The 21329-nt window shown below is 53.9% G+C and overlaps 8 protein-coding genes across 8 annotated transcripts; 4 read left to right on the top strand and 4 right to left on the bottom strand.

Moving 5' to 3' along the window:
* Positions 1 to 214: 214 nt before the first annotated feature.
* On the top strand, positions 215 to 2650 carry A1O7_06194 (uncharacterized protein; the record flags this gene model as incomplete). Its single annotated transcript, XM_007760197.1, has 1 exon — positions 215 to 2650. One exon carries the CDS (start codon positions 215 to 217, stop codon positions 2648 to 2650), a length of 2436 nt encoding a protein of 811 aa, XP_007758387.1.
* Positions 2651 to 4421: 1771 nt separating this feature from the next.
* Positions 4422 to 7151, bottom strand: A1O7_06193 (OPT family small oligopeptide transporter; the record flags this gene model as incomplete). Its single annotated transcript, XM_007760196.1, has 1 exon — positions 4422 to 7151. The coding sequence occupies one exon, from the start codon at positions 7149 to 7151 to the stop codon at positions 4422 to 4424; it is 2730 nt and encodes a 909-aa protein (XP_007758386.1).
* Positions 7152 to 7917: 766 nt separating this feature from the next.
* On the bottom strand, positions 7918 to 11337 carry A1O7_06192 (uncharacterized protein; the record flags this gene model as incomplete). Its single annotated transcript, XM_007760195.1, has 2 exons — positions 7918 to 9011; positions 9060 to 11337. 2 exons carry the CDS (start codon positions 11335 to 11337, stop codon positions 7918 to 7920), a joined length of 3372 nt encoding a protein of 1123 aa, XP_007758385.1.
* Positions 11338 to 12502: 1165 nt separating this feature from the next.
* On the top strand, positions 12503 to 14266 carry A1O7_06191 (uncharacterized protein; the record flags this gene model as incomplete). The annotated part of the gene is made up of 3 exons (XM_007760194.1): positions 12503 to 12951; positions 13010 to 13593; positions 13644 to 14266. 3 exons carry the CDS (start codon positions 12503 to 12505, stop codon positions 14264 to 14266), a joined length of 1656 nt encoding a protein of 551 aa, XP_007758384.1.
* Positions 14267 to 15396: 1130 nt separating this feature from the next.
* A1O7_06190 (uncharacterized protein) lies at positions 15397 to 16455 on the bottom strand (the record flags this gene model as incomplete). Its single annotated transcript, XM_007760193.1, has 1 exon — positions 15397 to 16455. One exon carries the CDS (start codon positions 16453 to 16455, stop codon positions 15397 to 15399), a length of 1059 nt encoding a protein of 352 aa, XP_007758383.1.
* Positions 16456 to 18247: 1792 nt separating this feature from the next.
* A1O7_06189 (uncharacterized protein) lies at positions 18248 to 18547 on the bottom strand (the record flags this gene model as incomplete). Its single annotated transcript, XM_007760192.1, has 1 exon — positions 18248 to 18547. One exon carries the CDS (start codon positions 18545 to 18547, stop codon positions 18248 to 18250), a length of 300 nt encoding a protein of 99 aa, XP_007758382.1.
* A 1282-nt stretch (positions 18548 to 19829) lies between these two features.
* On the top strand, positions 19830 to 20155 carry A1O7_06188 (uncharacterized protein; the record flags this gene model as incomplete). Its single annotated transcript, XM_007760191.1, has 2 exons — positions 19830 to 19838; positions 19901 to 20155. The coding sequence occupies 2 exons, from the start codon at positions 19830 to 19832 to the stop codon at positions 20153 to 20155; spliced, it is 264 nt and encodes an 87-aa protein (XP_007758381.1).
* Positions 20156 to 20837: 682 nt separating this feature from the next.
* Positions 20838 to 21254, top strand: A1O7_06187 (uncharacterized protein; the record flags this gene model as incomplete). Its single annotated transcript, XM_007760190.1, has 1 exon — positions 20838 to 21254. The coding sequence occupies one exon, from the start codon at positions 20838 to 20840 to the stop codon at positions 21252 to 21254; it is 417 nt and encodes a 138-aa protein (XP_007758380.1).
* Between the last annotated feature and the right edge of the window lie 75 nt (positions 21255 to 21329).

Raw genomic sequence — 21329 nt, 5'->3', positions numbered from 1 at the left:
GTTCGGTCGAGATGGCATCAAGAAGAAGTCCAGGCGTTGCAGAACGGTGTTTCTCAGGCAAGGTCAAATCTCATTGTAGCATTCTTGTTCTACATGCAGTAAATATGGCCCCTGTCCTTCGTTCGGTCTGTTGCTAAGTACCCGAAGTTCTACACAAGCGTCGAGTGCATCGCAGACGGCGTTGCTGGCAGCTTCAAACCGATTCGAGCAGAACATGCAGCTTGCCGTGGACGATGCCTCAAACAAGCTGCACAGCGACATCGCAGCGGTGCTACAGCAGATGGATCATTTAAAGCTCCAGGACTCTACATACGAGAATCAGTTCGCCCGATTCCAAGCCTCGCATGCGGATACACTGTCAAGGCTATCTTTAGGGATTGAGTCCATCATGCTGGAGCAAGAAGCCATCAGAACGACAAGTGACAAACAGCGAGCCCAAGTTGCTCAGCAGCGCATATGCATGAGCTTGTCATTCTGCGACATGGTTTCAAGGCAGGGCCGGATTCGCGAGGCTCATGAAGGCACCTATGGTTGGATCCTGGCGCCATGCGATACGACAGACAACGGTCTTAGTGATTTCCACTCATGGTTGGCTGCACCTGCGCCAGATCACGGCCTCTTTTGGATCTCCGGAAAGCCAGGATCAGGCAAGTCGACACTCATGCGGTATCTGGATGATCATCTGAAGCCTGCTTCTTGTACCAACTGGTTATCAGGGTATGGTCTTTTCATCTGTCGATATTTCCTCTGGAACCCCGGGCGAGGATTACAAAGGTCCTTTCAAGGTCTCCTGCAGGCGCTATTACATCAACTACTTTGGAATCATCAGTGGCTGATCGAGACTATTGTCAGCGAGGAGAGGTGGCTGACTGCGTGTGCCACGGAGCCTGAGCTACAGTGGTCAACGCCAGAACTGAAGACGACGATAGTAGCTTGCTTACAAAGGATCGCTACTACGAGGAAGATTCTTATCCTAGCTGATGGTTTGGACGAACTAGACGGCACAGACGACGATCGTCACGACATGCTAGATTTCCTCCACAGGTTGCCTCAACTTGGCTCCATAAAGGTGTGTTTGTCCAGTAGGCCCTGGAACATCTTTGCCGACTCCTTCTACGGCCTTCCTCAAATTCAGCTCCACCTTTTCACTAGGATGGACATTGAGAAATATGTGAGACAGTCGCTCTCGCACAGCATGCGCCATCAGAGCTCCTATCTCCATAACAGTGGCCAAGGGGAGAGACTGATTCAAATGATTGTCGACAAAGCCAATGGAGTCTTCCTGTGGGTCCGTCTTGTTGTTCAAGAGCTCATGCGAGGGTTTCGAGACGGAGAGACCATTCGCACTCTGGAGAGGAAAGTGGTATCGATGCCGGCGGACCTTGATGGGTTCTTCAAGCGGATCATCTCTTCTATCGATCCGGCGTATCGCAGTGAAGCCTCCGCATTTCTACAAACAGCTCTCTTCTGTCGGCAAAACTCCGACGTAGAGTGGCCACGTGGACTGTTGGAATTGACATTCCTCGAAGTGGGAGACCCAGATTTCGCAATGAGACCAAGCTGGGACTTGACTGAGCTGAATCTTGACGATTTGGATGCCTTGGAGTATCGCATCGATCTCGGGAAGAGGCGACTCAACAGTCGCTGCATGGGTCTGCTGGATCTCACCACAGATAGAGAGATATCATGGGCAATGCGGGAAGAAGGAGAGTTGGGTCCAAGGTTCATGAATGTCTTCTGCGCGAAGGTGGATTTTCTGCACCGGTCTCTAATGGACTACTTACTCACCGACGATGCCCAAGGTGTTTTGCAGCAATGCACAGACGGTCCCTTTCAAGCGCGACGCTTTCTATGCAGCGCACTAATAGCTAGGGTGCGTGCTATCCACGCCACCTGTGCCGGACCCCCTTCCCGCCATTCGGATTATAGTACGTCCATCAGGTCCCAGGACACGAGATTCCTCGCTGATCAAACGGACCTCGTGTTGAGAGCAATCGGCTGCTCAAAGGATCTGGAGCCTCCCACAATGAATATCATCATGAGACAGCTAGAACCGACGTTGGAGCTCCTACACCACTGCTCGAGTTCAGATTCTCACTTCCTACTCCGCGAGATGAAGCGCTTGGTGGATAGTCTCGACACCAGTGTGGACCGTTCGATCAGCATTGCCATTGGGTACAACTTGACAGGTTTTGTAGTAGAGCATCTGACTAGGGACAAGGTAAAGGGAATTTCAGGTCAAGCCCTTCTCGAGAGCGCCTTGAAGCCGCCATTTCCGCGAGGCCCGAACCCAGAAATGGTGCGAATTGTCCTGCAAGCCGGTGTAGATCCCAACTACCCTAGGTCTATCTGCTGGGAATATCTGCGCGATGTGTGTCTTAGTAGCCTGAAATTGTTCCCCAGTGATGCGGTTGCGTCATCATATGTCGTCGACATTATTGGGATCATGATCGAAAATAAGGTGGACATTTCTTGCCCAGCTGACATGCTGTCCAAGTTGAATAGAATTGTGAAGGGTGATCCCAAGACAGGGGGTTCTTTTGTTGCGGGACGTGGTCGAGGCAGTAAGGTTCACGGAGCCAGACCGTCAACGATTGCTAGCAGCCTTGTGCGAAGCAGGGCGAGCTGGACATGCCGGCAACGACAATAACAGTGCACTGGACGAGGGCGCAGGCGAGGACACGCATACCAAGCCACTTGGCTCGAGTTCCGCTCGGCCAAGGACAAGCATAACCACAGAACGACAGTCCCCCAGGAAAAGAAAAGGGATTGACCAGCCCCATCGCGGAAAGAAGCACAAGAGGAAGAATTAGGTCGATCTCACAGGGCCTCCGTGACGGAGGATGGTTCCATACGAAGTCGAAATCATGATACATTTCACTCGGCACGGCAAAAGTGCACAGTACATTCTACGAACTACCTCCGGAACTGGACTTCGATGCTCTGAAGCATGTCTATGAAGCATGTCGAACGTGGCTCTTCACCCATCACTGCAACCGCGCGGTCTTAGCTCATGAGAGAAGATTATTTCAGACACCGCATCCCGGCAACAAAGGGTACATCTACACAGCACGCCGTACGGAGTGCTCATACTCTATAAGTACGAGCTATGCAGTTCGCAAATTCCTCTGTACTCCGTCCGTGCCGTGCCGCGTCCTCCCGTCTCGTCCCGTCCCGAACCCACTCGCGAGGCACTCGGAGCCAGACCGGATTCGAACTTCTACTCGGCACCCCTCGGCCTGGATACCAATTCGCACTCAGCTTGGATTCGAAGTCGCACTCAGCTTGGACCCAATTTGCATTCAGCTTGGATCGGAACTCGCTCAGAATCAACAGACCGAACACGGAAACCAATCAAGCGATATAACCGCACGGAATCAGATATGCAGGATTCAAAGCACCATGACAGGCAGGCCCACGTACAGCTTCAATATATTTTAATTCAGGTTGCGCGAAGATATTATGGACGTGACAGACCAGTTCTAGGGCCTTGTGTGTACGTATCTCATTTCCTTACATAACCCCAATCTACCAGTCGCTTAAGTGTGAGGCACGGCCCTTGAGAAGACGCTTTTACGGAGCAATAGGTGCGGAGGACAGTCCAAGTTTGAATGTCTGAGGGTTGTAGGCGCTCTCGTTCTCGTTCTCGCCCTCGCCCTCGCCGGTTGAATGCCGTCTACATAGATACAGGGTGACATGTATATAGTAGCAGCTTTCACCCCGCGGCGTCAGCGCCAGCGTCAGTGTCAGCGTCGGCGTCGGCGTCGGCATCGTCGTCTTCGTTGCCAGGGACGCTAACAAATGTGGCCGCGGTCAAGTATCCAATGCAGTGTATGGTCTGTGATCTGTCGACATCGATCTCCCGACATACTCCGTACAGTAGCTCCGAAGATGCGGCGGACCATGAACAAACGAACGAACGAACGAACGGACTAGGCTGGCCGGAGTTCAATTTCCGGGGGGTTCTCGGGGTGTGGCGCCGAGAGCAGTTCACTTGTCGGGTTGATTTTCTGGTTAATATAATCAGAACCCGAGTTTGCTGGCTGGCTGGGGCACGAGGACTCCGTACTCCGTCCTGGATGGCAAGACGGTACATTGACAGACACAGATCTTCCAGCTTGATTTTGCGGGTGCAGAACGTTAATGTGGCCAACCAATCATGGTCGTTGTCCTAGTCACAATTAACCGTCCCATGCGAACTCACTGCAATGCGTTCTACGCACGTCCGCTACTTTTATCCGTATATAGACTCGCTCGCTCGCTCGCTCACTAGCTAGTCATGTCTCATTGATCATTCCATGCTACTATGTTCTAACTGGGCCATCCATCATGAGTGAACCCGTATGCAATGCAATGCAACGCAACGCAATGCGTTCTATCCCTGGCCGTTTCTTTCCGTTTCCTACCATTCGTATCCAAGTTCACCCGCCGAACCGTTCTCCCGGCCCCAATTTGAACCAGGCGCAAGCCTGCCAGTCACAACCCCGTTTATACACCTCGGTGCCCCACCACGAGAACCCCTCGGTCCACCCCGGGTACACGAATCCAAAGAAGACGATCAGCAATGAAAACGCCAGCCCGGAATCCAACGCCGCGGACATGGTCATGGTATATTTCCCCCACCAGCCGGGCGCGCGTCTGCGCAGAAAGGAATTGAAGACAAAGCACACGACGGCCCAGATGGAGAAGTTCAGACCCGTGGCCGGCGGGATCCACGACAACGACCCGAAGAGCACGGGGAGGTTGATTTTGCGGAACACGGATTTCTTCTTGTTGCGGCTGAGGAGCCAGATCAGGATCGGTGCGATGAAACCGATCAGGAATGCCCAGACGAGGGGACGATAGAGGGCCCCTGGACCGAAGAATCGTTGTGGGCCAACGACTCCCCACAGGATGCTGCCGTTGAAATGCACGCGGGCAATAGGGCAATTAAAGCCGTTGATGGCTTGGGGCGTGCAGATGCCGGGGATGTTGGTGAACATCCAGTTCAGGACGGTGATCTGCACGAGACTCGAGACGAGCGTGGCGACCATCTGGACCTTGAAGAGGAGCTTTGGTGGGATCTTCATGTAGTGGCCGAGTTTGAGGTCCGAGGAGAATTTGATCCCCTGCGCGGAAGAGATGTAGCAGTACGTCACGAAGACCATGTTTGCGACGGGGCGACCGGGGAAGACAACCCCACAGATCAGTTGGCAGATGAGGTACAGGCTGCTGTGTTGGTTGGTGATGGCCATGACAATGCCGACCGGTATGAAGAGGACGGTCGTGATCCCCAGAGCCATGAGGAGTCCGTACCAAGGGAGGTGAACGGGGTAGTATTCAACCACGAAGATGCCAACGGCTAGCATCGTCACGAACGTCAAGGCATACCACATCATGGGGACATCCTGGTATCGTCTCATGAGGCGATTGTGCACATCTTCTCCTCCCGCTTTGATGGTCTGGCTGTCGACTCTGTGGATTTCGTCATGGCCATTCTGGCCGTTCAAGGACGGAATGGCTTGGTAGCCCAAGTTGTTCTTCTCCTGTCTCTCTTGGAAGGCTTGCTGGGATTGGCGCCATATGTCTCGACCATGCCAGCAAGTCGTGTGTGTGATCAGCGCCGACAGCGCCGCGAACTGGACTCCATAAGAGAGCACATATGTGATGGGAAGGTAGACCTTGGAATAATTGTCGTACGCTACCTTGTCGAACAGAAAATCCGGTGTGAGAATTTTGCTGACTTCGTATGGTTTGCCGGTGTTATCGAACACGGCCGATGACAGGATCGGGAGGTAGGCAGAGAAAAGGACGTTCTTGTAGTATAGGATGGGAGCAATGATCCACATCACTAGCACCAGCCCGCCGACAACGTTGGCTGCAGCCCACCAGGGTGTCAATAGCGGTGACCCGATGTAGGCAATTTGGGCCCAGTCGAACGTCAGGGGGAAGAGCCCCAGCCCGGATGCCACGCCAAACAGATTGGCGACAACTACGTTCTTCGGTGCGAACCAGGTGATGACATTGAAATAGCTCAATGCAGGCATGATGAGGCCCGGGAAGAAATACCATAGGAAGGCTGCGCCCCAGACATACAGGAAGAATTTATAGCGGGAGACCGTCCAGCCGTTGGCCGGCTTGTTCTCGTCCTTGTGCATGGTAGTGAACATGGCCGTCGACATCAAAGTGCCAGGCCAAATCATAGCTGCAGGGCGCACCAAGAATCGCCGCGTCAAGCCGGCAAACGCGTACCCAAGGATTTGAGTGGAGATAGTCAATAGTAGCTGGTAGAGGATCGGAACGTCCTGCTTGTAGAACTTGTGCTGCTCGACAATGACATCGGTGGCAAAGGCGAATCCAAAAGAGACGTTGCTGCTGATGTAGACGCAGGCATGTTCTTTCTCGTTCCATTGCCCTTGAGCCAACCACAGCCTGAGTCTGCGCAGCCGACTGTCCCCGAATCGTGGGTCCTCTCTCTGCAACGACCCCTCGACAAAGAACTGTTCCTGGTCGTCTCCGCGCTTGAAGAGGAAGTCCCAAAGCTTCCCAAGAGGATGAACTAGTACAAGAGCGATGACCGGTGTGATGGCGACGCTTGGGTATCTCAAGGAGAAAAACAGATTTGTGGCGGAGCCAGCTATCGCAAACAACAGGGACAAAATCCACATTCGCGGTGTGCTTATGGAGAGTGCCGTGTTGTCCGTGGCTGGGACCGAAGCTCGAACTTCTGGATAAGGCGAGTTGTCGGGAGGATCGTCGCCACCAGGGACGTATTCTTGCTCGACCTCTGAGCCACTTCCTGTCCGTGTGCTCGCGTTGGATGACTCGGCTTTATGTCCAGCGATGGGAGGTGCGAAGGAGGCTTTGGCGTCCAGGCCCATCCCTACCTCACTTGCGCTGGAGGACGACCTCCGCCGAGCCCATTTTGAGCTACGCTGATGCTGATGCTGTTGCTGGCGGCGTGAATCTTGGAAGTGTCCAGGCTCATTCTCTAGGTCACCGGTAGACTGGATTCGCTTCCCCCGACTCTTCTTGGAAATGGTATGGCCGTGTGAGAGCTCATCTTCCGAATCCACGTCCGACTCGGACCTTTCGTTTAGCAACGGGACGGTGCCGTATGAGCCAGTGCCCAGCGCGGGCGAGGAGCGGATCAGAAGAAGGCTGCGGGACATGATGGTATGCCAGAGGCGAGAGGCCAGCCCTCGGCTCGTCTGGCTTCTTCTCGAGTGGAAGGGAGGTGTTACCGTGGGAGCGGCAGTTGGGTAGTGCGGTGTTCGATGTTGGACAGGGGTGCCCGACTCGGTTTGGGACACGGATTCAGCTGATGCACCAGCATCTTGCTGTGCGCAGCACTGAGCGGAGGAGGATGAGAGAGCAGAGAGCTCGAGATCGGCCCCGATAGAGGGGGCGTGGTAAGAGGTACTTGGAGCCTTAGCGTGAGCCAGCCTAGTGACCATGGCATGGCAGATCAGGCAGATCAGATCATGACTGAGCCCGCACAGTCACGACAGCGTTGGCTGGCCTGCAAAAAACGTGGAGGGAAATGGCGCATGGGAGAACGTCTCAACGTGAGTTGATGGGCACTCGGCGCGAGTGACACAGGAAACCCCGTTTAGGCGCGGGATGGAGCTGGTGGCGCGAGGCTTATTGGCGGCCGCGGGCACCTGTACAGCCACTTAGGCGATCATATCTGATAAGATTAGCCAACGCGTTCCCCCTGAGTGCCTATCACGTCACCACCAGGCGAGCACCTGACCACGGCGGGCTGACTCTGACTGTCTTGTCGAGGGTGGGCCCTTGTCTACAGGCAGTCACCGACATCGGCCATATAGCCATGCTTCGCTTTGATGAAATGCCAGTACGAGATACGAGTAGTCCAATGTGGTCTTGTGCCTTCCAAGACGTCTCTAGTCGCGTTGCCCTTCCTCCCTGCTATTTTCAGAACCCACCAACGTCGGCTCCAGCCCGAGTCAACATGTCGTAAACTCGCCCGGGCAGCTTGTACTTCACAAGCCCAGCAAACACCATGAGATCCTTAGCCATGTTGCCCAGCTGTTCTTTGACTTCGTTCGCATCTCCACCAAAGCCTGCCTCCCATCTGCCTTCGCGGTTGATCCTGTCTCTTTCGCCGCCGATCGCGCGCACCGCCCAGACCACACTGACCCCCGCACACCGCGCGACAATTTGGGGAAGTGCCCCAAAGGCTGTGGCAGCAGCCCGGATGATAGGAATGGAGCCCTTCGCCTGTAAGGGAAACAAGCCCAGCTCATTCAGTTCTTCAAGTGCTGTCATGTAGCGTGGTGGATTGGCTTCCATGTGTCCTCGGATGACCAGCAATCGCAGTAGGGCCGCAACAATCTCTCTGTTCGAGCTGGAGATCTTGTTGAAGTAGGCCGCGTTCTGGTTGTACAGGTCAACCATCCTCTTGGCCAGCTCCAACGGGGACGATGTTGATTGCGTGAGTGACAGCGAAGACTGAGGTTCTCCTCCTTCGGTGATGCTTGACCCAGGGCTCTTGCCATTAGAGTTTCGAGGTTTCAGTGGCTGTAGCTGCATTGCTGCTTGTCCCAAGTCCATTGTCACGGCGTCCGCCAGTGCTCGGTTCAGCACACTGATAACGTTGTCGTAGTCTTCACATAGATGGTACAGCAATACCGCATCCGCAATTTGCCCGCGCTGGTCGGCGATTGCTGCGGACTGCCTGGTGATGGAACTCAAGAATTCTTCCCTACTGTCGAGGTGAATCAGCTTGGCTCGTAACTCGATGGCACCAGGTAACCGAGTTCCATCGCTGCGGATGTCGCCCAGCAATTTCGCGAATTCTCGCGTCTCCAGACAGAGTTCACGGAGACACTCGTGGCAGGCATTGGTGTGTACCTGGCCGAAGCTGGGAGGCTGCAGGTCGGAATTGAGGCATATCAAGGAGAGGTAGTCGACAGCAGAGGCGGGGAGTGCTGTTCTGAATGTTCCTGTATGGTACGCGACGAGTGGCACAAAGTTGATCATTGGCTGCTGAGTTGTCGAGAAGGTCACTGCATCATGGATTAGCATGGGTTCGGGTATCAAATGCAGGGACCTACGCAGCTCATTGCCAGCCACTGAGAAGTCTGACACCCTCAGCAATCCGTAGTACGATAGAGCAATGGCAAAATGGACGGCGCTCAAAGCATTGAAGCTGTGCAGGTAGTCGACTGCTTGTTCAAACATGCCCGCAAGGACTTGCATCAAGAAGAAGGTGCCGTATCCGTTCGATCCCTCGACCTGGCTTTTCTGGAAATGCTTTTGCCCGATCTCCGTCACTGTTTCGCAGATTTGGTCGAGCCCAAAGACTTCCCCAGAAATCTCCTCGAGCCTCTCCGTTTCTCGAGCAAGGTTGAACTGTAGCCAGAGCCAATCCTCCACACCTTGACCAACAACGTCCAGGTGTCTTGAACCAATGTCACATCGACCGATCACTTTATAGCAGGCTATTCTGTAAGGATCAACCTGGTTCTTGGGGCTGGCTTTCGTCCGGTTTTGATACTCGTTGTCGATCATATCTTGCAGTTTGCGTCCCAACCGACGGTCCCGGTCCTTTGCATAGGCCGTCAGATACGAAACGAACCGTCGCTCAATTGATTGGAAGGCAGGATCATTTTGGACATAATCCGCTGCTTCTTGAACAAAGCCGCATCTCAGGAGGTAGAATATGAGGACCCAGCAGTAGTCGCCGTTCTCGCCGTTCAGTTGTTGGAGCTCTGTCCCATCAGGAGCCAGGTCCCGTCGTATCACACGCAGTCGGATGTAAGCTCTTACAATGTTGGTGACAGTGGGCTGCCCACCCAGCGCTGCCTCCCGTGGATTCTGCTCGACCTTGGTTTTTATCTCCCTGAAGAATGCTCGTTCTAGGTATGTTCTAGAACCATCCAAGACCTGTTTCTTCAACTTCAGCATTGCCGGCGTCGAGGACGAGTCGTCCAAATATGCATCGGCAAATTGTCGTTCCTTGAGTTCTGCCGAGCCTTCTTTGGTGATCTCGCAGAGAGCCTGGTAGGCGTCCACGAGTTGACGGGGGCTATCAGCTTTATTTTGCTCTTCGGTTTCGGCAAATCTTCGTAGCAAAGGGTATGCTTCGTGTTTCACTCGAGCGTTACTGAGTTCTGCCACTTTCTCAATGAATATCTTTTCCTTGTTTCTGAGCTCGCGCAAAACCTGTGAGCTAGATCTTGGTAATCCTGCTGGCGTGGGAGGAGCACCTTCACTCCTAAAAAAGGACGCTGAACCGGCTCCCGATCCCGCGATGCCAATGATGGACTTCTCCAGTGCCGACCGACCAAACACGCTTCTCGCGGAACGTGTTAAATCGGATTCTCCATGCTTGCCCCGTTTCGTAGTTTTGCCAAAGCCACCTGAGGCTTGTCTCCCACCTGCCGGAGTTGATCCATCCTCCGGTGGCACAAGGCCAAAATGTTCCATAATTCTGACCTTTTGTTCCTCAAAGTCGACACCCAAGCTCTCTTCAATGAAGCTGTCGACTTCCCGATAGATACGGTCCATGCTTTCTCGCAGCATGGCGTCACGCCCCTTGACTCGGAGATCCCTCAGATAGGCAGTAGACTCATCGGCAAAGGATTGTGCGGTAGCCCGTGACACTGGTGCCCCATCGTCAGGCCCCAAAGCCGAGAAGTCCTTGTAAGCCTGACCGGGCGCAACGCCGGAGCCTGCCAGCAGGTAATGAGCGCGACTCTCTGACAGCGGCTCAGGCTGCTTTGTTCCGCGGTGTCTGATCTCCTGCGCACGTCTGGCCAGGTCGCCCAGATCCATACTAAGGCTTGGCAACTCATGACGACCATTGTGCTGCGCCGTCAACTTTGGCTTCTTCTTCTGGCGTTCGAGCAAAGTGCTGAAGTAGGCAGCATCTCCGGTATTCTGTGTAGGACCAGGTGCTGGTTGCGAGCCAGCAGGAGCCGCCGTATTTGGGCCGGTCGTGCCACCGAAGAGGGAGGAAGTCGCCGGCTGCTGGGTGCTCTGAGCGCCGAAAGCAGAAAGGGTCGCGGCAGGCTGCTGAGCTGTCGATGGGGCTGTACCGAACAGACCTCCGGACTGGACAGTAGTGCTTGTAGTGGTGGGAAGGGAGAACGGAGCAGGAGCAGGAGCTGTATTCTGGGTAGCGAAGAACCCACCAGAAGGTGCAGCGCTTGTGGTGGCGCTGAGCCCTGCGAATTGGGCGGCTTGAGTATTTTGCGAAGTCGACGGCTCAAAGATGGACTTGCGCTTTCCCTGGGCGTCCGTCGTGGGATTCAGGTTTAGGCCGCCAAAAAGACCGCCTGACCCTGAGGTACCTGCAGCAGAGGCCGGCGGGCCAAAGAGCGATGACATCTTTTCCGACTCAACTGCACGCAGACGAAGTGGTGTGAGCCGTGCTCGATCTTGCTGAAGGTCGCGTATACAAAAAGTTGCAATGAACGCGTTCACTGCTCAATGCGGTCAGTTGCAGCCTTGGCACTAAGGAATGACTAAGCACTGATAAAATCTCACGTGACTCCTTTCCGCCGCGCCACTTCTCTAACAGCTCACTTCCATTATCAGCTGTGCACTCGCCTCGACCGCCTTTACGCTTACCCTCCATCCTGGGGTGCTCCATCCTGTATAGCTTCAGGGACGCCTATACATAGCGCCGTGTCAATCGCCGTCTTCTTCAATGTCAATCTGTAAGCGTTTCACACGAGCTGTGCAAGCAACTCGGCTACTGAGCAACCTGAGGACAAATCTGAGGAGGGAAGAAAGAAACAGAGACGGCGTCTCGCTGTTAGCAGAATTCAGGTGAGGTAATATAGCTACAAGTAATGGCATAATTGTGTGGAAAAGAGGTGCCGACGCGTTCAAGACCGAAGGAACATCGCAGTGTGGTGGAGTCTTGTGAAGAAATGGACTGGTTGAATGGGCAATGTACAATGTCACTATGCAATCGAAGACGACCCCGAAGATCTTTCTAGGATGGCGGAGACCTCCAACTATTGGCACACTTCGCTACCATTGACTGCTGTGGGTTCAGCTCTAGCTTGGAAGGCAGCATGCCGTATTGCTCTGAGAGTGCAGGCACCCTCGAAAGACCAAGTTGGCTATATTGAGCCTGCCAACAGGCATGGAATCCCATGTCTTTCGAGGAGGCTGAGCAGATACCGAAGCCGACCTGTTGTGACGTCCCTCGGAGTGGCCTGACGCTGGCTCGGCGCTTCATATCCACGTCCATCATCCAAGGGAGCACATAAGATGGAAGTGGAATTCCTGTTGAGTAAGCCGGTCGACTCATTTTTGAGGACAAGTATGGGTTTGTCAGGTTCTCAGTTTTCTTTGACTGAGATCTTCATGCATGAATTTGAGGACCTTAAGGCGCAAAGGCGGACACCATCAGTCCCGTCGACCAAGTCGGACTCGGCATATACGTTGAAAATGCAATATGGCCTCCAAGGTCCATTCCTGTCCCGATCAGATCCATTACAATACATTCTCTTGTATTGCATTTCCAAACTTCAGTTCGACGATGGTGTACGATGTGGCCATTATTGGCGCAGGGCCTTGCGGGCTGGCCGTGGCGGCTCGGTTACGAGAAGCCACTCCTTCTGCACTCTTTACCGACGACGAGCATATCAGGTACTGGAGGAGGTTCAATAGACGCGAGACGATCGAAAACGAGCGTAGATTCCAGCGAAGGGCGGCCGATTCTGACCTAGGCGACAGGTCTCACTCCGGCAGATCCATCATTGTGCTCGATGCTCAATCTGACGAGTGGATGTCAGCATGGAAAGAGAAATTCCGCAAGTTGCGGATCAACTATCTTCGGAGTCCTCTATTCTTTCATCCAGACCCAAGGGATCGAGATTCTCTCTTGGCCTTTTCGCATCTCCACAGCCGCACGAGCGAATTGCAAGAAATCCCCAACGTGGTTGGCAAAGAAATGAGCAAACATCGAGTTAAGAAGAGACGTCAGAGGTGAGATCTGAAGAGGCCAAGTCGTCCCATTGGACCGCCAGTGCTCACGTATCTCAAGGAGGATCACACAACACCTCCGCATCGATGACAGGGATCGTATAGACTATTTCACACCCTCGGCAGCGCTCTTTGAAGACTTTTGCGACGACATTGTGGACAGGTACGACCTTCGAAGCGTGGTCGTACGAGCTAGAGTAGAAAACGTCGAGTACGGAGATCTGGGCGGGTTGACCAGTGCGGAAGGATTTACCTTGGCCACGGACCAAGGAGCGATCTTCTCCCGAATCGTTGTCCTCGCAGTCGGTCCTGGTTGTAAGCCGTTCATTCCCATTGACAGCAACCTCCAGCTCGGCGCGGAGCCAGGCAGCGTTTGCCACTGCTTTGCTACCGCAGACGAACATTGCTTACCGGAGCATGTTCTGCGAAAGATCGAAAACGGACTACCAACCTCCGTCGTGGTGGTTGGGGGTGGACTTACCAGCGCCCAAATTGCCGATTTACTCATTTGTCGTGGCGTCACCAAGGTGTGGCTGCTGATCAGGGGAAGCTACAAGTTGAAGCATTTCGATGTTGACCTTGAATGGGTGTCAAAGGTGCGCAACCACCAAATGTCGGTTTTCTGGTCGGCAGATAGTGATGAGGGTAGGTAAGTTGGCCGCGAAACGAGAGTATCGGTCACTGATTTCCAACAGAGCGCCTAGAGATGCTCAAAAGAGCTCGAAATGGAGGCAGTATAACACCCAAGTTCGACAGGATTCTTCAAAGGCACGTTTTGAGCGGGCATCTGGCTATTGTGACTCACACTCGTGTCCAAGACGGGATTTGGTGCGGCAGGAGCCAGACATGGTCGATCAGATTGTCCTCTGGACAAGAGGATGCCCCGCTGTGTGTTGACCACATCATACACGCAACGGGGGCAGCTCCGAACATTGAAAAAGTGCAGTGCATGAAGCAAATGCTGGAGAAATACCCTCTTCCATCTTGCAACGGGTTGCCTAGACTTACCGATGACTTGATGTGGCACAACAGTGTCCCATTGTTCTTGACTGGCGGTCTTGCGGCACTGAGGCTCGGCCCCGGCGCCGCCAACCTGGCCGGAGCACGACAGGGAGCTGAAAGGATTGCCTGGAAGATCGAGGATCTGCTGGGAAAAGGACAAATGGCATTGCCTGAGGAGGAGGACTCGGTCCTCGCGGATGGGCGCGGCAGCCAGCTCAGAGAGCGGGAGAGGAACACCATGGCCGAGCAGAGGAGCGAATACACAGGAGGCTTTGTCAATCAATTCGAGGCCTTGACGCTGAACGAAGGTAACTAGGTGAGCTCAACTCTATCTGTCGACGATGGGCTTCGAATGTGCACGTCGGAGTCTTGCGATGAACACTGAGAGAGCGGAAAGTGAATCCTCGGAGGAGCCGTGTAAGCGGAGAATGAGTGAGCATCACTGGTCCTAAAGCGGGCTGCGCTTTCTGCTCATTCTAGCGAAGCTGAGTTCGCACTCACCTCAAACTCACCTGACAATGAATTTACAAATGCTGAAATAATCTCATTCGCATATTTAATAGCACCACTGCTCCGACATACCGTTCACCGATCACTTACAACTTGTTATCTCGGCTTGTCGCGCGTACCGTGGTTTGTAGAGTATGAATGGCCGGGATGGAGCCGAGAACAGCCAGCCTGTTGGTTGCGAAACTGACCTCAGAATGAAACTGGACTTGAGAGCTGGTGAAGATATCATGAGACGATTTTTGCATACAAGCCATACGACCGGAAAAGCCTGCCCAACGCTCACTGTCATCCCGAGATACAGTGCACATGAAGAATCGGCATCATCAAGAGTAAAGAGTAGGAGTACATTCTATCTTCAGAAGGGCAATGCGAGATATACTTCCGATCCGTTGTTCGTAGCAGGTAGCCCACTCCCATATGCATTACTGAGCCTAGATATGATTGTCAATTCAAGCCACCCTCGTATCCGCCCAGCCGTTGCGCCTATCGACCGAGATTGCATTATTTTGACAGACACAAAGACAGACGGCCACACAGCCATACATAGCCAGCTGTAGTGACAGCGCAGTCGGAATCCGATGTCCCAACTTTTCGGAGCCTGAGTCGTCCACCTAGCCTGTTTGTTTAGTTCGGTCTTCCGCCCTACTCATCCAACATGATCATGACCGTCGTGCTGTCATGTAAGCTATCCAATGTAGAGCAGATGAGAGCAGGGACTGATTTTCCTTTGTGCCGGTTCGATCCCATGCCATCGTCACGCCTCTTCCTCTTCTGATGTTAATCATCCTGCTTCATCCGCTATTATATCCGTATACATCGTTGGAATCTCCCCTGATTCGCACAGCCGGGCTTGTCCACACTTTACGTTCTTTCTCTTACTTTTCTTTATCTTTTAATGTGGCCCTTCCTGCTCTTCTGCGTCTTTCATAACGTGAATCAACCGCCCAGTCTCGTCATTCGCGCTGCACCCAACCCAGTACCATCCCAAACGCCACCGTCACACCCGTCGCTCTCGCTGTCGCACTTGACCAATTTCTGATAGACCCTGATTTGGTCCTGCAACCGAGCGACCTCCGCACTCATGTGTTGCATCTGTGCTTCCGATCTGTGGATGTATTTGATTGCGCGGGTCATGATGTCGGATTTGCGAACCCGCCCTACAATTTGTGCTTGGGCTTGGGTTTGGGCTTTCATCTCGTCCAGCAGAGACACAGAAGGTGATGATGTCGCTACATCGTCGGGGATCGCAGTATCGGCGGTCCCGGCGGTCTCGGCGGCCAGGAGGACGCGGTGGAGTTGCATCATCTTGCCGTTGAGGTTGTCGCGGTAGCGGCGTTCGATGATCGAGTGGGCGTGTTTGGCTTTCTGAATGGCTGAGGCGGAGATGGAAGCGGAGTCGTCTTCGCTGGGGGTGGAGGAGGAGCTGGGTGGGGGGTTCCGTTTCTTGGTGCGCGCGTGCGAGCGAGTGGGCGGACCAGTGGTGGTGGCGGTATTGGATTTTCGTTGTGGTGTGGCAAAGCTCGATGTTCTCCGTGTGGGGCGCGTTCGTGGAGGTTGAGGTTGATGTTGAGGTCGAGGCTGACATCGACGTCTAGGCAGAGGATAACCGCAGACGAAGGTGGGTGTGGATGCTGATGCCGACGGGGAAGTAGATGTCAAGGTCGACGTTGGTGTGATGGGCGTGATGGGCGTGATGGGCGTGATGGGCGTGATGGGCGTGTCTGTTTCTGCTGAAGCTGACCCCAGCGACGCTGACAAACCCATAGCTTCTGGGGCTGCGAATGTCGGCCACTGGTCATCCCGGGGCGTACTGTACCCCTTTTGATTCAGGTCCATGTCGAAATCAAGGTCGAGGTCCATGTTGAGCGGTGCACTTTGCGTGAGATCCGACTGCTGTCGCCGGAGCTCTAGCGGGCCGACTGTGTCCTTAAAGGGACTTTCCAGCTCGTCGAGGTAAGGGCTGACGTACGAATCGTCGGACGAGGCGGACTTCATGTGATACAGTTCAGGCTGGAGTCGCACACCCCAGGGATCGATGCATTTTGTGAGCGCCGAGGTTTGTTGGCCGTCATCGTTGGCTGGGAAGCGAGTAAAGTTGGCTTCATCGTGATATTGCTGCTCCGTGTTAGCTGGCTAGCTGAACGTGACCACGTATCCGTCTGGCGTACCTGGTCGAGCAAGAATGGATCTTGAAAGTATGTCATTGTGTTGTCGAGTATTCATTCAGCAGTGCTATGCTGAAGTTGCGCAAGCTCACAGAGAGGGCAGGCAGACAGACATAGTTACAGGTCGTCCTTGCAGAGATGACGCATCCGCGCGAGCGCGAGGTCATCGTCGTGTTCATAAAGTTTTCGTTGTTCCTTGAAGGGCAGAGCTCCGATCCTCGATCGCGCCCAGTTCTAGAACCCTGGGGAATTCCGAAGGGCCACCATTATTGGAGCCAAGGCTGCTGGTCCTCGTGTTGAGGCTGCGTCCAGCAGGAAGTTGTGTGCTTGTCGGTTCCACAACGAGGCACGGCTGGAAACACAGACCACCAGTCAGCCCACCCGTCCACAATGCGTCGAGGTTGACGATACCCAGTACGGTGTAGATAGATGGGGCATGCCGGCCTTCGTCTTCGGTTGGCTGATCCGGATCCTCGAGGCTGGCGATGTACCCAATTGCGAAGGCAGCTGGTTCCTTCCGCTTACGGCTGTGTGCATATTCGTCGCGTACAGAATTATATCATGCAACTGCTGTCTAGCTGTCTTTATCACCAGTACAGACAAAGACGAAGAGCCGGGCGCGGTCGTTGATCCTCGGAAGCGAATGGCTCTCCCACGGACCGCTCTGCTTTGTCTTGCTGCCGACACGGACGTGACAGGTGGGTGCTGTAGCTATCAGACTTTGCTTGTGGGACTTTATTACGTATGTAAAGGCGAGAGAGGGTACACAGAGTCTCCGTACCTGGCGCTTGACCATATGCAGTAGTCGCGTAGGATACGAGTGACAAGCTAAGCTGCCTGGCTGATCCACGACCCCGAGAAGCTCCGCTCGAAGGTCGCAAACCCTCGGGGTTAGTTCGCTGGTCGACGGGATTGTGATTGGGACTGGTTTCAGAATGAGATCAGGTCACCAAAGTCGTGTACCTCGTACAGCGTGGAGTGCGGTGCATTTGTTTCTTCATCCTAGCACGGCTTGTTCCGTCGCATGTGTCTCCCATTCACGATCATGGCGCTGTCCTGCGCAATGGTAGTAGCCATTCGGAATGGCCTTCAGTTTCAGCATCACGCAAGGGACGCGTCTCAGGGATGCATGTGGTAGAATGTCTGTTCTTCTCCGTCTTGCAACATGGTACTTTATATGTCAAAGTCGTGAAACCGTCACGTGTTGAATTGGACCGCCTTGACGGGAACGAGACTCCGTATGCTAGAAGCACACCATCTCGGTGTCTCTCGCGTGTTGATTGATTGCATACAGACGTAAATACCAGTAGTCTATCTAAAGGCCACACTGATGTCCAGCGCACCAGGCGCCATCCAGCAACCTCACGGTGTAAGCACAGTAGGTGACTCCTGCCAACACACCGGAACTCGTACTGAGTACGCCGGATCGACTCGGGATAACCTCAATGATGACCTACACAGATTAACGTATCCAAACAATCCTGCTTTCCGTGGTCTTTCGTCTTTTGGCCACTACCGGATGGGAATTTTGAAGTTGAGTCGCGTCACGTGGATGAACCCGCCGTCACGCATATACTGCATTCTTAACTCGGGATCGCCGTGCCCGTGGAGATCGACTGGGTTTATGCCTTGGTCCATAGATCCTGCCAATATTCGACACGGGAGTTGGTGAGGTGTGAACCGTCGTCCGAGTATCGCTTGTAACTGAATTCTTGGGGTTCGACCCAGCCGCCCAGTGTTAGCGAGGCAAGTGCTTCTCGGTGAAATTGGGGCCAATTCCTCAGAGACGTGTTGTTCAGGACATGCGAATGGATGAGATCAAATCTTTGCCGGAATGCCCACCCCTCATCCCCATCGGTGGTCGCTATCCGGCAATTCGGTGGCACATAACTGGGTTGGATTGGACCGAGATCTGTTCTCATGGCGTCGGCCGACGGGTATTCATAAGCTATATCGCTGGCGCACTTCCCGTGCTCGTACGACACCGAGGACGCTAGTTGGTGTGAGAGGGGCTCGAAGAACAGCTCCTCTTCGGTTTAAAAGACTCACAGCATGGTACATCCCGTCGATTCTGCATGAGTTAGCCCGTTCGGTTCTGAGGAAATCGTGATCAAGCTGTTAAAGTTCTCACCTTTGTCGCTCAACCTGTGTGGGGAATGTGAGCAGGAAGGGGAAGGGTGGCCGCGGCGCCCGATGTCACACCTCGTCATTGGGCAAGATGTATTCTACGGCGGTTAGCGAAGTATATGAGGCAAACCGTTCCACTCACCGCCGGCATGGTACTGCAGCAGATTAGCTTGTCTCTAGGAATGCTGGATGGAAAGCTCAGAGGACGCACAGCATGGTAGGTTCGCCTATGCGTGTGTTCATAATCGTAGGTGCTGGCAGTCACTAACCTTATCGACGACTCGCTTGCAATGTCTTCAGAAAGCGGCACTGCGGTTCCATGGGGACAAACCCACACGTCTTTCATCGTAATAACCGGAGTCGTTCTCCCTACATCACTATCCGGTAGAGGAGCCACCACTACTCTCCACGCACGGTTGTAAAGCTCTCGGATGGGTGTACCTGTCCTGACATCTCCTCGTGCGCGTCTGCGGTGACAGCCACCGCAAGGTTGGACATGGCTTTCGAAGTGAACACGGAAAACAACTACCGGGAAGGGCTCTAAAGAGCCTCTTACTCACACGGTGGTGGATCAATGAGAAGGAACTGCGGCGAGCGGCGGACAGCAACCGATATCGACGTCGTAGATCTCTGGTAATAAACTGTGGGGGATTCTGATAGAGATCTGATGAAGGTTTGTGTGGAGAGCCAATGGCAGGGCCTTGTTAAGCAGGCTTGATAAACGAAAGCTTGCGGTTGAAGTTCAGCCGGCTGCCCGGGGTCGCAGTTCCACTGGCTCGCCCCGATCCTGGTGGCATGAGTTCGGTACGTACCAGTGGGTGACCAGCAGTCCACAAGTCAAAACCACGACTTTTGTACACCTCCAGAGGGGAATAAGGAACCGAGAATTGTTGGTAGAAGGACTTCGACCATACGCAGTGCCTGGACTCCATCTGCGCCACCAAGGTCGATAACTGCCACCGTTAGGCCTGAGCGTATTGATGCCTCTGCCGATAGCTGCAGTCAGCGACGTACACAGATACTCGTAGTATCGGAAATGATCATCTCGGCCTCATCCGAATCCTGCCTGGGCAGCTGATGCCCGGCGTACGCAATCTTCCCTCGTGCGCCGTGTGTTGTGGAGCTTGGAGGCTGACCCTGTCCACCAGTACACCGGAAAAGAAATTCCCAACCTCGAAAAGGATGTTGATGCAACAGTGGTGGAACTGGTTGACCTGACCCGGCGAGGCTATGTCCAGAAAAACCAAGCTCTGGATTTCGCGAAGCTCGCAGGGTATTTCACTCTCGCCGTGCTAACCCAAATCGCTTTTGGACAGGCGCTGGGCTTCCTGGTGAAGATCGAAGACGTCTATGATTATCGCAAGTCAAGCAGCGCCTTCTATCCAATCATGGAACTGGGCTGAAATCACCCAACAGTATTCGCCATCCTGAACAGTCGGGTCATGGGAGGTGCTGCTCCCAAACCGACTGATAAAATTGGATTTGGAGCTATTGTCGGTGTTGCGCAAAAGGCGGTTGCCGAGAGGTTTGGGCCTCATCCAAAGAAGATGCAAGACATGCTGGGCTCTTTCGTCAACCCTGGGCTTACCCAGCAAGAGTGCGAAGTTGAGTCTCTGCTTCATATCCTGGTGGGGGCTGATTCGACGGCGACGGCGCCTCGGTCGAATTTGGTGGTCGTGCAAGAGGATTTCCTGGTCAGAGCGTGGCCAAGAAAACAACGCTGAAGGGACATATCACACTCCCTTGGGTTTTCTCTATAGACGATTTCGCTTCGATACTTGCGCAGAAATCATTCGGTAGCAGGATTGAACCTCACCAAGAAATCACAATTCGCATAACCTTGAACTGAGCATTCTGTATAAACTCGAAACTGAAGCGGAATTGAGGGCAAGTCGAGGCACAAGTGAAAGGCTTGGCGTTTATGTCATAGTCGCGCCTCGATTCCGAGTCTGCTGAGCGAGTTCGATCAAGCAGTGTACGAGTTCCCGTAACACCACACCACCAACTCTACCGGATTACAGCCTTCAACAACATTAGGCTGCCCTTATTGAACAGCTGCTTCCCACCCGCCGCGCGCCTGCGGCTATGCCTGTCTTTCAAGCGAAACCCTTCCGCAGCAGCGCGCAAGCAAAAGACCTCTCCGCCCGTGTTGCGACATGGTACAGCCGCAAACAGGATCGCAACCCCTTCCTGTGGTTCGGCCTGCCATTTATGACGCTTATTGTCGGGGCTTCCTTTCTTCTTACCCCAGCCACGGCACTGAGATACGAAAAGCACGACCGCAAGAATAGACAAGTCACAGACGAGGAGAAACTGCAACTGGGTTTAAGAGGCGGTCCAACAGGAGACGGAGGGCTCACCTACAATCCGCGGCGGCGAAAAGTGCTCAGGGGAGAACTTAACGAGCGAGACGAGTATTATAGGCTTATGGCGAAAGATTTGGACAGCTGGGAGCAGAAACGGGTGGAGCGCTGGAAGGGTGAACCGGATGGTAGACTGTAAGATACCGGCAAGGACGGACGATGACAACGTTTGGGAATTGCTAGTCCACCCACCGTCACGACCTGCTCCTAATCA

The sequence above is a fragment of the Cladophialophora yegresii genome, assembly GCF_000585515.1.
Source record: "Cladophialophora yegresii CBS 114405 chromosome Unknown aczIN-supercont1.4, whole genome shotgun sequence".
Lineage (NCBI taxonomy): Eukaryota > Fungi > Ascomycota > Eurotiomycetes > Chaetothyriales > Herpotrichiellaceae > Cladophialophora > Cladophialophora yegresii.
Note: the sequence above shows the minus strand (reverse complement) of the source record. Positions and strands in the feature narration are given on the sequence as shown.